This window comes from Anopheles bellator, chromosome 2 (assembly GCF_943735745.2).
Source record: "Anopheles bellator chromosome 2, idAnoBellAS_SP24_06.2, whole genome shotgun sequence".
In the NCBI taxonomy this organism is placed as follows: domain Eukaryota; kingdom Metazoa; phylum Arthropoda; class Insecta; order Diptera; family Culicidae; genus Anopheles; species Anopheles bellator.
In genome coordinates, this window is record NC_071286.1 from 10,271,352 (window position 1) to 10,287,662 (window position 16,311).

Below are 16,311 nucleotides of genomic sequence, written 5' to 3' on the forward strand. Positions count from 1 at the left end.
TTCCGGGATCCGGGACCGGGTAATGCTCGGTAATCAAAATTAGCTTCGTTAAGGGGCTTATTTGCGATACGGGTTTCCTATAGAAATTTCGGACAACGATGCGGTGCCGGAAAGTGTCATCATTTGCTTGACTTTTCGGTAGATCACCCCACCGGGTGGCCCGGAAAAACCTTTCAAAACTGCCGGAATGCGGAAGCTAAATTGTGCGTGCCGGGCCTTTGCGCCGCCCAGCGGTTGCTGTTTATCTTTCCGAGGCCGGCCGTGAAAGTTTCGTTCGTGATTTTCAGTTCGCTGAAATCGGTGACCCAATTCGGGCGTAACTTTCGGACCCGAACTGAAGCGAAGCGATGCGAGTCCAGGAAGGTCGACCCGGGGCCGGATTGGGTCGCTATGTCGGTGCTGCCGGTGATGAAGTGAATTAAAGTATCTAATGGAATCGTTGTGGTTGCACGACCGTGCTTCAATTTAATCTAACGCCGACCAAATCGTTTGTGAATCATCTCCACCACTAGGTGTCGGTAATAGGGAAAGTTTCTGCTTCACCACTGAACGATGCACCCGATTTACACCGGGATTGTGGATTTAATTTTATGAAGCACATCGCACAAGCAACTTCCAGAAAGATTAAGAAACTTTTACAAAACTGTGGCATAAAAGAGCCGAATACACACAACAGTAAGAAAAGGATCAAATGGTTGCGCCGGAGATGGACCATTTGGCCCGCCAAAAAGACAGCAACCGACAGAATGAAATGAGCGCCGGAAGCTGAGCAATAGAAGCTGTGCGAAATGAATGAAGATGTACATCACCGTTTTGCTGAGGCGGCCAACCAAATGCCGGCCAATCTCGCGCCGACAAATTCTTCATTAATCTTTTGCCGTTTTTGCGGGTTTTTACACGAGTTGAGGCTCCAATCGCAATCATTGACGATGATGGGCACGCGAACGGTACTTTTGCCAGAGTTTTCCGCCGTTTTACGATTATGTTTCATGCGAAACGGCCTGTTGTAGGGAGTGAAACCCCCCACTGATTCGCGAGTGTTCGCCAACTCGTTCGCGATCCTTTTCGAGCCCAAAATAATGGCCTCTCGGTTCCCGGGGTGCGTTTTGGCGACACAAAATTTACGATTGAAAGAGTCCAGCAATTAAGCAAAATATGTCAAAAAAATATGGTCAAATCGTTTCGCGTGGTTCCGGTGGCCGTCATCGCCGGGTGAACGCACCGAACGGAGAGGAACGATTGATGGTCCACAGTGTAGAGCCTCAAAAAGCCTGAGCCTTAATTGAAACGTGAGATATTTTCCCAAAATAGAGAAGAAAAACCGAAATGGAAACTGGAAGCGTTTTACACTGGAAGTGACTGATGCGAAAAACAGTTCCATTCATTGCCCGCCCCGAGCCACGCATCGCCGGTCCTTTGCGAAGTACTGATTTGCCACACAGTAACTGAAACAATGACCTCGCAAAAGGACCTCCATGACGTGGGGACGTTTGAAAATTAAATAAAACCACGCCGGGACGCAGCCCGGACTTGGACCGGAAACCCGTAAACGATCCGCGCCACGCTAAGGGCGATTGCTCTCCGGGCTCTTCGGTCAAGGACCTCGGGCATCGGGAATCTGGGCGACCGGGCGTTTCGTTTCGTTTATTATTCATCAGGTTTGCAATTTCAAGCAACCGTGGACCCCCGGACCAGCGAAGTTCTGTGCGATGCTTTATTAAACTTTGGTCCCGGAAGGAAGTTGACGTTGTTTTTTTAAATGGAGAAATTCCTTGCGAAAAACAGAACCCACCAACGACCAACGGATGGGCTCGAGGCGCTAGCATAATAAAAAAGCAACGGAACGCCTGCAGATCAACGATGTGAAGAGCGATGAAAAAAGACCGCGTCTTTGGCCAACGCATTGGTAGCGCAACAAATAAGAAGAGAAAAAACGACGCTTATCAAGGTTATTTTCCCTCTTCGATGAGCAATTCCAATCGTTCCGCGTTCGCGGGAGAAATCGGGTTCGTTCGGTGAATCGGTTTTCCAGTCACAAACGTTGGCCCAATCTCTGCCGTTGGGCACTTTCATCTTTCACCGTCGCCATTACTGAGTGGCTTCGAAGCAACAAAAATACTTCAAATTACATTTTTCTTGCCCTTTTCTAAGCATGTCCTTACGATGGAGATGTTCCATCCGAGCCTTTCGGATCAAATTGGTCCTACAACTTGACTTAGTAAGGGTGAAGAGATCCTTTCGGTGGCTGTTCCAAGATCGGTGAGCGACTTACCGCAATTAGGCCACAAGTGTATGAGAACACATTTCACTAAGCAAAATCATATTTTATTTAGTTCATTAATTGAAACGAACCAATTGGGAGTCTAATTAATTTCGTTACTGTTCATTTGAATGCACCATAAATCATTGCGGGTCGTCAACTCTGGCGAAGCTCATTACTCTCAACAATCAAGTTTGCTATTTTAAGTCTAAAATAAGAACCGAAGCCGACGGTAATGAAAGTTCACGGTTCCACTCGAGGGTCGTGGGGCCAATGTTGCCATTTGGCCGAAGCGTTTCGTCACGTTCTGTCAACGAACCGCTCCCGGTACCGACCAAAGCAAACAGCTACGTCGCGCAACTCCGGTTAGGAGTTAGGAGTCGGCAGCCGCAGAAGATGCACGTCCTCCAGTGCCTCTCACCATAGAATAACACATCCGTTGTCTTTGACAATCATCGTGGCTGGGAATGGCTTCTTACGCGGACCACACGTAGTGGTCGTCGTCGGCGAGCCAAATCTAGCTCGGCGAGGACACAGAAAGAAAAAAAGGAACCTCTATAAATAAATCAATTGACGTCAGCGAACTCCCATTGACAGGTTTATGCATTTTCCAAATTACATTTTCGTTGCAGTCGGCACAGGGGAGCCACACGAGTGGCTAGGCGCCGGTGGCGGTACGTGACCCGCCGCGCCACCATCGCATGCGTCCGAACGGCTGCGGTGCCTCGGAGCGACGATGTACGGGCTGCTGCTCGAGAACCTATCCGAATACGTGAAGGCCGTCTACGGAGAGGAGAAGTGGGATGACATCCGGCGACAGGCGGGCATTTCGTCGCCATCGTTCAGCGTCCACGATGACTACGACGAGAACCTGCTCAACACGCTGGCGACGAAAGCGCAAGAGGTACGCGACCCGCAGGACGGATTGGGCCAGGATAAATGGATACATTTTCGGTGGGGGTTCGTTTCGTTCTCGGCTACACTGGTGATCAACGCGGCCAACAGATTCTGGGCGTCTCGGAGCGTGACTTCATGGACCAGATGGGAGTGTACTTCGTCAACTTCGTCAGCCAGTACGGCTACGATCGCGTGCTGTCCGTGCTGGGGCGCCACATGCGCGACTTCCTGAATGGATTGGATAATTTGCACGAATACCTCAAGTTCTCGTACCCGCTGATGCGTGCCCCGAGCTTCATCTGCGAGAACGAAACGCGCCACGGTCTCACGCTGCACTACCGCACCAAGCGCAAAGGGTTCGTCTACTACACAATGGGTCAAATCAGGCAGGTTCGTACAGAGACTTGTTGATTTCCGGTTCCGAGCAACAAGACCCATCCATCCGCACCATCAACAGGTGGCACGTCATTTCTACAACAAAGAGATGCAAATCGAACTGATCAAGTCGGACTTGCTGGGCGAAACGAACCACTACACGTTCCAGCTGACGTTCGACAACCGGGCCTTCTCGCTGGCCAGCCTGGCGATGACGCGCGAGGAGAAGCACCTCCCGATCAGCGCTTCGGTTCTGTTCGAGATTTTCCCCTTCTGCATCGTCTTTGGGTGAGTATCCGGATCCAGGTGGCCAATCGCTCCAAGGTGTCCCAGAACTTAGTGGTCACTTAGTACCGGCCACCGTTTACATGTGATGGTCTCTTGCATCTCTTTCTTCACGGAAACTCCGGTGCCCGAAGAAACTTTTCTTAGTTCTTCGACCAAAATGTCACCAATCTCCTGTTTCAGGTATAAGGCATGGGCTTAAGATGTCGCTTTTGAAGAACGATTTGTCTTTTGCCTCAAAATAGGCCTCCGTTTCAGCGATAACCACTTCATTCGAGTGACAATTTTTACCGATGAGCATTCTTTTGAGATCTGCGAATAGCCAGTCGTCGCTGGGAACCAAATCTGGCTTATACGGTTGATGTGGGAGCAATTCGAAGATCAATTCATGTAGTTGTCTTGACTTCGTTTCCTTTCAATTTCGGTCTTCAAACCCTAGAACGCTATATAATATAATATAATATAATATAATATTCACTGTCGATCGGATTTCCCTTCTCAAGATAATCGATCAATATTATTACACCACGCACATCTTAAAATCCCGACGCGTTTCCAGCCGATTGTTATGCTTCCCTCAGATGATGATCGTTTTGATTCTGGAGTGAAGCTTTTTACGTTTAAACATGGCCAAATACTGCACAGAACCTTCAACATGTTCTTGTTCTTGTTCAACAATGAGCAAACGCGGCCGCCACTTTGAACAGCGCTAGCGTTCTCGTAGTTGTTACTGTTTGTGCAATATAAACTCAAGACGTTCTTTTGATATCTTTATAATGTCAGCTAACTCAGGTTATTGCACTTTTCGATCACTCAAATTGATTTTGTAGATTTTTTAATGATTTCTGCTGTTACAGTCTCATTTGGACGTCCATTCCGCATCATCAGTGTAATAAGATTAGTGCTATTTATGTGCTCGGGAATTTTCACCCCATGTGTTACGGAAAATGGTTCCATTTGCAAATTAACTTCCGACTTGTCAATAGCCATCAGCCGTCTGGGCGCTAATCAGCCATTGGGCTACCTACGGTTGGACATTGATTATTCAATAGACGAAGTCGTCGAAGACGTCAAATCAAATCCAATTGATATTGACGCGCTGTAGAGCCCATTTTTAATTTAATTGACCTGAAGCTTCCGTCCATCCGATTCCTTGATTTGAAGCAACATTATCTTTACCGAATAACCGCAGGTCCGATATGGTCGTACGGAGTATAGGCAACTCGCTGATGGTGATTTTGCCGGATTTGTTGGCGAAGAAAATAACGGACTGGTTCGAGCTGAGGCGCCCGCTGATAGCCTTTAAGTTTCAAACGGTAGGTGCCGTCACTGCCTTAAGCGATAGAACACGCCATATGTAATACACGGCCGTGTCTTTCAGATACTCAACCGCACGAACAACATCTTCGAGCTGGTCACCATGCAGGCAGTGAAAAAGCGTCCGGAAAATCAGAGGAAAATGGAACTGAAACTCTCCGAGGAGGAAGACGAAGAGGACGTGGAAAAGCGGCTTCGCTTGAAGGGTAAGAACAATCTTGGCCGAAGTGTAAGGACGGATACGGTTGAACGAGTTTTTCCCCGTGTGTAGGGCAAATGATCTACATGGAGAACTGGTACATGATCATGTTTCTCGGGACACCGGTGATGCCGAAACTGACGTCACTCATTAGCACCGGTCTCTACATCAACGATCTCTCGATGCACGACTTCAGTCGGTAAGTCCCAAAAAGGGTCAGTCCAAAAGGCTTGTCGGTAAGCACGATGCTTGTCCGCAGTGATCTCATGCTGGCCGGCACACAGCAATCGGTCGAGCTGAAGCTGGCGCTGGACCAGGAGCAGCAAAAGTCGAAAAAGTTGGAAGAATCCATGCGCAAGCTGGACGAGGAGATGCGCCGCACCGACGAGCTGCTGTACCAGATGATCCCGAAGCAGGTCGCGGATCGGTTACGGCGCGGCGAGAATCCGATCGATACGTGCGAAATGTTCAACAGTGTGTCAATTCTGTTCTCCGACGTCGTAACCTTCACCGAAATCTGCTCCCGGATCACCCCGATGGAGGTGGTCTCGATGCTGAACGCCATGTACTCGATATTCGACACGCTGACCGAGCGGAACAGCGTCTACAAGGTACAGGCCGCCGGAGTCCTCCAACCACGGGTTCGTTATTTTGAAGCGGGGCGAACAATTCTCGTTTCAGGTGGAGACCATCGGCGACGCGTACATGGTCGTGTCGGGCGCTCCGGCCAAAGAGCAAAACCATGCTGAAAAAGTCTGTGATATGGCGTTGGATATGATCGAGGCGATAACGGATCTGAAGGATCCCTCGACCGGTAGCCATCTGCGGATACGGGTCGGCGTCCATTCCGGGGCCGTGGTGGCCGGCATCGTCGGTCTGAAGATGCCCCGGTACTGCCTGTTTGGCGACTCCGTGAACACCGCCTCGCGGATGGAGTCGACGAGCCAGGCGATGCGAATACACATATCGGAGTCGACCAAGCATCTGCTGTCCGGTGGCTATCACGTCAGCGAACGGGGCGAGATCGACGTGAAGGGCAAGGGCTCGATGAAGACGTACTGGCTGGACTACCGGGAGAACCGGCCGCCGTTGCAGCTGCTGGCCGAGGACATCAAGAGTCCGTCGATCGAGTACATCGAGACGGCCAAGGATCGTCGGCTGAGCATAGCGTCGTACGGCTGTGCGCAACAGCACCGGCAGTCCAGTGGCGGGCTGAGTTCGGCCGGCCTGGAAGATCGGCGCGTGTACTCACCGGTCACCTTCGAGGATGTGGCACGGCGAAGTATAGCCAACTCGCCGGTCAAACTGCATGCGTTCGGACCGCGGGGACGTGAGAACCGCTCCAACTCGACGGGTCACGCGTTTATGCACAGCGTTTCGGACGTGTTCGGATCGCTCGTCAACGACACGGAAGACTTCCTCGAGGACCTGCAGCACCGGAGCTCACTCAGCAACACGGTCTACACGGGATCGACACCCTCGCCGTGTCCGTTCAGTCCGCCACCACCGCCATTCCGCACCAAGTCCAAGTCTTGCTACCCGGCACAGGTAACTCGCGGCATCTCCAGGTCTTTCGGACACTGATCAGGTCTATTCTCTGGCGTTTGTTTGTAGTTCATGGAGTACGAGCGCGATGGTGTGACCGGGGCCAGTAAAACGATGCCACAGGAAGTACCCAAGAAGCCGTAAGTAACGACGGAAAGCCTTCTCCGGATTGGACGCACTCGATGACACGGTCACTCGAAACTTCCAGCAAAGGTATCCTGGCGACGAAGACGATCACCGGTGAGCAGGGGGCCTCCAACTCGTACGATCAGAAGGCGAAGGTGCGCATGGCGAAGCTGGAGTCGGTGAAGCAGCAGCAGACGATGGCGCTCGAGAAGCTGGACCAGATGGTGCAGGAGATCTACGATGCCGGCGAGCTGCCGGGCATGTGTTTCGTCAACCCGCCGGCGTCCCGCTCGGACGGGAACATCTGCCAATCGAACAACTGCACGCTCGGTGGTGGTGGTAGTAGTAGGTCCGTAGGGGACGAGTGCACTAGCGACACCTCGACCTGCCACGCACTCTATACGTTGAACCTTTACTTTCCCGTTTCATGCCCGTCCGTCACCTGCTCCTGCGCACGCTCGTCCGCCGCTGTGTCCGGTAGTAGATCGGGCCCAGCCGGTGCCGGCCTTCCGGCGGTATCCGGCGTCAGTCCAGCCGCGGCAACGGCAGCGACGGCGGCGGCGGTGGCCGCGGCCCCACCAGTGCCCGTCTGTGACCAGCACGCTCACCTTCCGCGGCACTGTCACGGCTGCGATCCGTCCCCGTCGTCGGGCCCGCCGGGGAAGGTTCCGCAGAGCATGAGCTTCTCGCATGCGAAAGAGCACAAGTGTTGTCCGGGGGCCGCCGCCTACGCTGCCCAGCACCACCAGAACGGACGCCACAGGGTGCACTCGAACGCCTGTCACATCCTGTAGAGGGCCGATTCCCGTAGTTCGCACGCTCTGCACCCAGCACCCTAGCGGATCCCGTTCTAGGTCTATTTACACGGTGGCGTTAGACACAACCCGGCCAACGGGGTCTGGGCAACCGGGACTGGGGTTGTGGTGAAAGCTTTAAACGAAAACCCGTACTTACTTCACCGGCAGCCCGAGACGCCCCGATCTGTATTTGAGTGTTGTGCGTGCATACGATGTTACAGGACCTTTTACTCTCGACCGCATTGATACCAATTTGTCCAATTAGTTTAGCGCCTAGCGTTCGTGCGGAACCGTGTCCGTAGGGGACGATGTTTACAACGATCTATACACGTACTCGGTTATGGATGTTTTCTACGTTTAGGTTCCACCGTTTCTCCAAGGATCATATCGGGAAGGTACGATCGATCGATCGATCGATCGTCGGGACACATCGAAGCACCATCGAAGCGGCTGCACTATACTTAAGCTGAGCCGTCGCGTATTTGGTTATACACTGTGTGGGCATCTCTGTGTCTGTTGAGTTGTTGAAGATTATTTATGAAAGTTCTAGTCTAATGAGGTAGTGCCCCCCACGAGGGGGGGGCACCGTGTTGGTTCTTCGACGTTTGTGGATGTACTGGAATTTAGAGAGACACTGGCACGGAGAAGGTTCGATGTTGTTCTTGTTAGCTGCAAACTATATAATCCCGGGCGCAATAATCAACCCCCAAGCAACCCTTACACATTCAGGTTCTCGACAGCGACAATAAACTGGAGCGAAGGTTTTCAATTACACTTAACCAGGACCCCCGATCACACACAGAGAGAGAGAGAGAGAGAAAGGGAGAGCGAATAGATCAATTTACCTAGCTAAGGAACACAGGAACCAGAGGAACGACCAAAGCCCGGATTCGGAGCGAGTGTGTAAATACCGGACAATAAACCACTGTATGTGTATGTGTTTGAAATACCTCAAAATCTTCAAACGACTCCACCGGGTTTCCTGGCAGATTATATTACTCAAAACGAATTACAGTACAGCTTATCACAAGAGATTCAGAGGGAAGCTTTCCCGCTTCAGGCACCAAACCGCCACTAGCTTCGTATCACTTCGTCCAGCGGGAAGTAGCGGAAGGACTCGTTGAAGATGTCGGTGAAGGCGACGCTCACCAGATCGTTGATCAGTGGCTTCAGCAACGGGAAACTTGGCTGCCACATCGTGTTGATGAAGAAGTCGGCCACGGACTCTGCGCGCGAGAAAGAAGCGAAGGACATAACCACCGACCGATCCTCAGTAACCTCGGGCGGCCTACTAACCTATAATTTTGACTCCACCAAACAGGTCCGAGATGTGCAGCTTCATGTCGCCGATTTTGTCGATCTCCACGCGCACCTTCAGCAGTCCGCCGGGGCCACCGATCCGAGTGACGGTCGTGGTCTGGCTGTAGTCGTACAGTGTCAGGTTCCAGATGCCGTGCGTATGTCGCGGTAGCTTCAGGATCGTCGCCTTAAAGTCGTAGCTTCCGTCGAGCGATTTTTCCGGGAAGTACTGTGAGTACACGATCCGACTGTGCTTCGGTTCGGTGCGATACTTTGTCACCTCGGACTGCGCCCACCCGTACTCGGACACGTTCGTCAGGAGTAACCGGTAGCCACCGAGGCCTCCTATGTCGCCCCGTCGCTGCTCGATATACTCGGCCCGGTGGGGATCGAAGGGTGCCACGTTGAATTCGGGCAGACCTACGAGAAACAGAGGGAGAGAGAGAGACGCTACTCATTGCCCACCGGGAGAGTGTTTCTAGGGGCAACCCAAAGCCTACCGGTCTTGAACCATGGCCGCAGCGCGTTGAAAGCCTTTTTGATGCACGGATCAAAGCTGGGCTTTCCGTAGCGGCAGTTGGAAAACAGTCGGAACACGTCTCGCTGCGCAGTGCCCAGCTGGATCGCTGTGGCCACCAGCATTAGCAGCAGATGGAGCCTTGAGCCGCCCATTTCTTTGTTTTTTGGGTCGCCCTAAAATGACGTAAAACTTGATTAGTTGGTTAACTTACAGGGGCCTTCGTTTTTTCTCGCCCAAAACTGTTTTCTTATGGTCGTGAGTGTCAAGGTAAACTCTGAAAGCTTCACCGGTATAGGTTTGTCGTAAGGTAATTACAACCATTGTGGCTTTTTAAGGTTTGTTTTTAGAATAAATGTTAGCTGCCCCATTTCTGGATATTTAACGTAATTCTCTACGATGGCGTAAAGGCGTTCAAAAAAATCGTAACATAAATTACCAAGACGGTTAATGAAATAGATCCATTTAAAATATATTTTTCCATTGAAACTACTTATACAGGGTGGGGCGTTCAACATTCCTTTTTCCATTTGATTATAAAAGAAGGCACATATTTCGGTTATTGGCTTTCGATGCTTGAACATTTATTTGAAAGGTTGATTCTTCATTTTTTTCTTATGAAAAACAATTTCTTTAAAATGTCGATCACAAGTTGCTAGTAACCCATTCGATCGACCTATTTTTGTATAAATTTTCGACTGTCTGTGGTCCTTTCTCGGCAATGGTAATTTGAATTTCGGTCTTGAGGTCATCAATAGTTGCAGGTTTATTCGCGTAACATTTGTCTTTCACCAATCCGCAAAGCTAACAGTCCGCAGCTGCCAAATCACAGCTTCTTGGAAGCCAATTCACAACATCATTTCTGTTGAGTATTTGATTTCCCACGATGGGGCGCAAAATATCGATTGTAGCTGACGCTGTATGGTACGTAGTTGTTGAAACCAGAAGTGGGCCGATGATGTCGCCAGACACAAAATCCGCACAAAATAGTCACTCTTTTTGGGTGCATCGGCTTCTCTTTCACAACGAGTGGGATTTTGGAACCCCAAAAATGACAATTCTACTTATTAACATAGCCACCGAGGTGGAAATGATCTTCAATTAAATTAGCTTTGACAATATTGTACCATTTGAGTTAAAGACCAACAACTCTGGAAATAAGTTTTCCATATTTCCCAATTTTCTGCAAACAAAATTGTATTTTATACATAAATTTGATGAATCAACCTTTCAAATAAATTTTCAAGCATTGAAAATTATTAAGCCGTTTTTTAGCCAAACGATAAAAAGGAAGCTTAAATGGGCCACCCCCATATTTGCTTGACAAAATTACGTTTTAGTCATTCTTTCCCGTATTATTTAGCATCATGTAACGAGGAACAGTTGGTTTGGAACAAATTAATCAGAGGCATTTCAAAACTATTAAGCTCATTTGCAAAAATAATCACTCCAATCCCTTATGAGTGAGAAGCTTAACAGTCTTAGGCAAATGAAAAGTTTAACCTCGGCAAATAAAATAATTACCAACATTGTATCCCATGTCGATACACGATTGAAGTTACTACCCCGTCATGTGGCTCGGGTTCGAGCGTATGATCTTGCGGCACGAACCGGCACCGGGTTATGTGGCAACGAGCCACAGTGACACATTAGCATTTCAATCCGCGGCGCAAGACGTGGGCCAGTGCCGCCAAGACACTCTCGTTACCCGCCGTTAACCTGCGTACCGTGGAATGTTTCCCCACCGACCACGAGACCGGCGGCGCCCGGGAAAACAAGTCTGCGCAGATTCGCGTCGACCTTGGCACACCAGCAACCACGCAACGCAAATGCAATGCTTACCGAACGGATCTCTATAAACCCGTAGTCCGGAACCGGTAGCCACCGATCGTGTGCCTAAAACCGAACGAAACAAATTAAGCCAAACGACAATGACTGCACGTGAGAAGCTTCGAATGGCTCGATAATGGTGATAATGACCACTGGGGCTAGGTACTCCGTTGGGTAGCATTACAGGATGCTGGGGGAGCAGAACCATCACTGTGTCAACCTTCACACCGAGCTGACCGACGAACATCACGGCGGCATCGAGCGGTGCCGTTATGCAACGAAAACCACATTATGAGGCAATAGGTAACGCGCCGACAGCAATTGGCCGTCGGTGCGAATCGTTCAAGTGCAAGTGCTTTTCTCGTGTCGTTTACCTTCGCCCGAAACCAGTGTTTGTGGCCGCTAACAACATCTAACATCAACGGCCACCGAAAGAGATGGTGAGGACCACACCCGTTTGCGTTAAGATGGCAATGTTATGATGATCTCAGTTTGACCGGTTGATAAGGTAAACGGATCGTGATCGATCCCAAAACATAGCCTCCAAGTCTCACATGAAGCCCCAAAAACCTTAAAATGGCCAACAGGCAATGCCGCTAACCCACCGAACGCAGCATTCACGTAAAAGCCGGCCTAATTATATACGCTCCGGCATTCGAATAATTCGGTGGCCAGCGTTGCGAGATGCCACCACCGAATCCGCGGCACTGACCGCGACCGGGCCTATGTAAGGCCGGGGTTTGGGGTGGGGTTATGTTTACCCGCGGCGGATCGCATAACACCCGACATGCCGCAGGATGGGGCAGGTTTGCCGATGGCAGCATAACAGCAGTTGACCACCGAAGACGAACCGAAGATAGAATCGAAAGAAAACCGGACCGGTGCCACGAATCGGCAAAGGTCACAATCTGGACGATCTGCTGGTGTTATGATAAGGGCAATTAGTAGACTTTGCACAGTTCGTTACGTTATCGGTCGGTGCATTTGGCTATCCCAGAAATTCATTGAACAGCACGTGGCTCATTACTTATCGATTTGTTTGCTTGAGAAATATCCAACGGGTTCGGGTTGGTTAGTGCCGTTTCCATTTACAACATCGGCACACAATCGCCATTGCCATTTTCGAGTGCAACATTTCGTACGCCCGTCGAAAAGTGTAGCAAATGATGGCGATTTCGTTAATGTGTTCGCCAACTCTAACGGCCGCCGCTGCCGCTATGTTTTCTGCAATCGCAACGCTGGCGATCGATGCGCCATGTTGCTCACGGCCTTGCGCGAATCGATGCAGCGCACCGCGATCGATAAAGGTACGGGCCGACCACCGAGTGCAGGAACTGTCCACCTCGTGGTGTGACTAACACGTGTTGAGGTTTCGTAGAAAATAAAAGGGAGAGGCTGATTCGGATACATTAGATTGCATGATGAAGCGGTGCACCTTCGCAAGTCTAAAACACTTTGCCGCTCTGACACAAAGTATTCTAACGTTTTGCAATCCCAAAAAAAGGAAAGGCCTCATGACGCACGCTAACGCAGTCCACGCGTTTCCACACATTCAAATTTCCTTGGCACACATTTGAATCGGCCACCGAAGGACACTCGCGATGCTTGCTTAATGGCCCAGCATAGGGCGTACGCAACGCACGAAAACGAGTTTCACGTCAAACGCCAGCCCCCGCGGAGTTTGCGGCAACTTCTACTCCATTCTACGCTGCGCCGAATGCACTTCCGTTGGCGCCAGCTGATCGGCGCGTGAATCGGATTCGGACCCCACAATATTTACCTTGCTCCTGGTGCTGACCGTAAAATGGGTTGTGTCACTGAGCACCACCACCGAGACGAAGTCGCGGACACGGATAAACGGCCGGTGGAAAATAGCGGGCGCCGAAAGTGAAGCTGTTCCACTCTGCCGGGTGTGTTGATGTTTATCGTCTGGCACGCGACTGACGAATGTTGCGGGCCAAAACGGCAACCAAAACGAATGTGCGATCGCAAAAGCGTGAGGCGGGAGGTGATCCGTACGCGAAAGGCGCTGCGAGCCTTTCGCAACACGCGGCGCATTGCTCCAACGTTTGACCGGATGGCGTAAAGCACGTCGAAAGCTTCGGCGGAGCGGTGTAACGCTTTTGAGCTTGGGAAGCTTTCATAAAAGCTCGTCCGCGACGTTGTGGTGAATTTTGAGTCGTTTAAGGGAGCCTTCTACTGGACTTGAGGGATTAAGTAAAACATGGAAATCCATTGAGCTCTATTTAAGGGGTCCATATTTTCTCACTCTGCTTCAGAACAAATATAATTTTGCTGAAAATAAGAACATCGTACTATTTTATTTATTCGTTTAATTAATTATTATCTGAAGTCTGATGTTGAACCTGAAATGCCTACCCTTTCAAAACCGGAACAGTCCATAATTGCTGATTATAATTTAATATTGCAAATTACCCTCCGATTGAAAGCATCTCATCATGATTTCGTTAATATTTCCATAATTGATGAACGGCTTAGCTGTTAATTAGTAATAACCATGCACAAGGAATATTAATGCACCTAAAAGCATCATTTATGGCAACCCTGAAATAGCGCGTCGTGCGGTTTTGTGTCCTTCGGCCGCGCTCTTCTATCTCGCACCCTAATGGTGGCACTTCGAGGGCCTGAAGGAGTTCGCATTCGCGTTCGATGTAGATGTGTTAAAATTGGTTAACGCCACTCGGGCTCGCCGGCTCGACAGTGCCCTTGGACAATTGATTTGAAGCACCACATTTCACGCGATTAACCGACGGCTTGGTGCTCGTCGTCGTCGTCGTCGTCGTCGAGGCGAAGGATGAACAGCTCGATAAACCGTTCGCCTCCATTCACCGCCCAAGAGGCGCTCTGCACTAGACATTGATCTTGATCTTTGCCTCAGTATCTCGACGGGATCGAAATGAATTTCAATAATCGCCCGAAATGGACTTTGGTGGCTCTCGGTGGCTCGTGTAAAGCAATTTCACGAGAGAGTCTGCTACCTTGGGGTAGCCGCTGCCGAATGTTGAGCGATCCGGTCAACGGAGAGGTCACCGTCAACGGGGTGCACCCTTTGAGGTGTCAGCCGGCCCGATTGTATAGGAAGTGGAAGCTGTGTAATTATGCATTCATAGGGGCCAATTTGCAAACCCTGCTTTACGGTCGCCATTGATGGTATGCCCCTAAATGCTGGCTGAGGATGCCAATAAACCACCAGACGACGGTGGTGCATTGGCGCGACATTTATGCTAGCAACTTGAAGAACCGAACATCACATTTATTGGGGGTTCCCAAAGCAATCTGATGGCGCCCGATGACAACCCATCACCAGCACGCCATAGGAACACTTTTGTTGTTCTTTTTTTTCAAGAATTGCTAATTTGTACCCAAAACCGTTGTAAAATCTAGCGCACAGCGCCGTGGTGGCCGAGCTTATTAATCATTCAACAGCACCGATAGCGGGTAGACGGATCGAAAATAGACTCTTCCGACCGGGTTTCAGTTAAGACGCCACAAGGACTCCCGCCGGCCATGCACCACGCTCGACGGCGGGCCGGTAAAACAATAAAAAGAGCGAAATGAAGCGGCGGTTTGCGTGTCTTGGCACGGCCTACGGGTCCGTGCGGGGCTCGTCAGCATTGAACCTTCACTTTCATCTTCGGATGGGTGGTCGAAATCGCGTAAATTCTATCGCGTCTCCGGTTAGAAATCCGGTCCGGTCCAGTCCGCACTCCGTGTTCTGCGTGCTCAACTGCAGCTTTGCTTCACCTTCAACGACGCATCTCTTTTCTTCGGCATTACTAGGGGCGTAGTGGAGCTGCTTCCGGTCGGTAATTGCTGACCCAGCGCCATGTGGCTGGCATTTATTGCACGCAGCGGTGGGGTGCTGCACTATTAAAACCCAAGGGGCATCAACCAGTCAACATGACACATGAAACAGCATGAAACATATTTTTTTTTGATTAATTCTGTTTTCCCCAGTTGCGCAATGTTGCGTAATTGCTCAATGTCGAGGGCAAGAGAATGCAGTGCGGTTAATGCACTTTCGTGGCCCAAGCAGCCAGGTAGAGATCGAGCTAAAACTTTTGCATGTTAAACACTGTTGAAATAGAAGGAAAACCATTGAAAAACGGAACAATGAACAACAAGATTTTTATTTTATTTCCAACATTTCCACCAAGGACTGGTAAATCGTTACAAAAAAGCATACGGTTCCCCGAATTTCGATAGATTGTAATGCGGTAGGACCTCGCTCTAGTGCAAACTAAATTAATTAAAAGAGAAGCAAAAACGTTGACTATCAAACACATAAATTATCAAACAGGTTTTTTTCGTACTATCCCTTCTATTACCACTAAGCATCGAGAACCGAATTTGTTTTTGCTCCAGCTAATGGAAATTTATGGACACTTATCTCCCAAACATCCCGGCGGCATCGAAGAGAGCGACATCAGCCACCGAATCGTGCCCATGAAACGGCACCGGACTGTGGGGAAATGGGCGGTCATAAACCAATTTAAAAAAGTGAGGGTTTTAGTTATATTTTCCTGAAACAGATTAGTTTGAGCGATCCGAATTTTGAACCTTCTGTATTGGGTAGATTCCGAGAATTAGTCTGTCAAAGTCGAAAGAGTGATGAAAATTACTCTGTAAAACCAACTTTTATCAACTTCTTTGGCATTCTCATAGCTTTGATTTTAATCGGAAATTAGTATAGAACACTACGAAAAATACAGTTTATCAACTTTCGTGATGGAGCAACATCATGGCGGAGCCTGGTGCAACTAAACGAGGCATTACAATTGAAATTTGGGTTCAGTAATTTGGGTTGAAATAATTAATTTAGGTTTAATTTACGTTGAAATAA

At 49.7% G+C, this 16,311-nt stretch overlaps 2 protein-coding genes across 2 annotated transcripts; one reads left to right on the forward strand and one right to left on the reverse strand.

Annotated features, from left to right (window-relative positions):
- Positions 1-2,996: 2,996 nt before the first annotated feature.
- Positions 2,997-7,833, forward strand: LOC131209570 (soluble guanylate cyclase 88E). The gene is made up of 10 exons (XM_058202666.1): positions 2,997-3,164; positions 3,266-3,547; positions 3,615-3,820; positions 5,010-5,133; positions 5,199-5,340; positions 5,406-5,532; positions 5,593-5,944; positions 6,015-6,881; positions 6,948-7,018; positions 7,087-7,833. Exons 1-10 carry the CDS (start codon positions 2,997-2,999, stop codon positions 7,796-7,798), a joined length of 3,051 nt encoding a protein of 1,016 aa, XP_058058649.1. The 3' UTR covers positions 7,799-7,833.
- A 1,042-nt stretch (positions 7,834-8,875) lies between these two features.
- On the reverse strand, positions 8,876-9,772 carry LOC131210993 (uncharacterized). The gene is made up of 3 exons (XM_058204327.1): positions 9,601-9,772; positions 9,098-9,520; positions 8,876-9,027 (listed from the first exon to the last, which is right to left on the reverse strand). Exons 1-3 carry the CDS (start codon positions 9,770-9,772, stop codon positions 8,876-8,878), a joined length of 747 nt encoding a protein of 248 aa, XP_058060310.1.
- Positions 9,773-16,311: the final 6,539 nt, after the last annotated feature.

Coding starts and splice junctions, on each gene's coding strand:
- LOC131209570 (XM_058202666.1), top strand. CDS start 2,997: ATGTACGGGCTGCTGCTCGAGAACCTATCCGAATACGTGAAGGCCGTC. Junction 3,821..5,009: donor CCCTTCTGCATCGTCTTTGG/GTGAGTATCCGG, acceptor GAATAACCGCAG/GTCCGATATGGTCGTACGGA. Junction 5,533..5,592: donor TCGATGCACGACTTCAGTCG/GTAAGTCCCAAA, acceptor GCTTGTCCGCAG/TGATCTCATGCTGGCCGGCA.
- LOC131210993 (XM_058204327.1), bottom strand. CDS start 9,772: ATGGGCGGCTCAAGGCTCCATCTGCTGCTAATGCTGGTGGCCACAGCG. Junction 9,521..9,600: donor GCGGCCATGGTTCAAGACCG/GTAGGCTTTGGG, acceptor TGTTTCTCGTAG/GTCTGCCCGAATTCAACGTG. Junction 9,028..9,097: donor TGGTGGAGTCAAAATTATAG/GTTAGTAGGCCG, acceptor TCTCGCGCGCAG/AGTCCGTGGCCGACTTCTTC.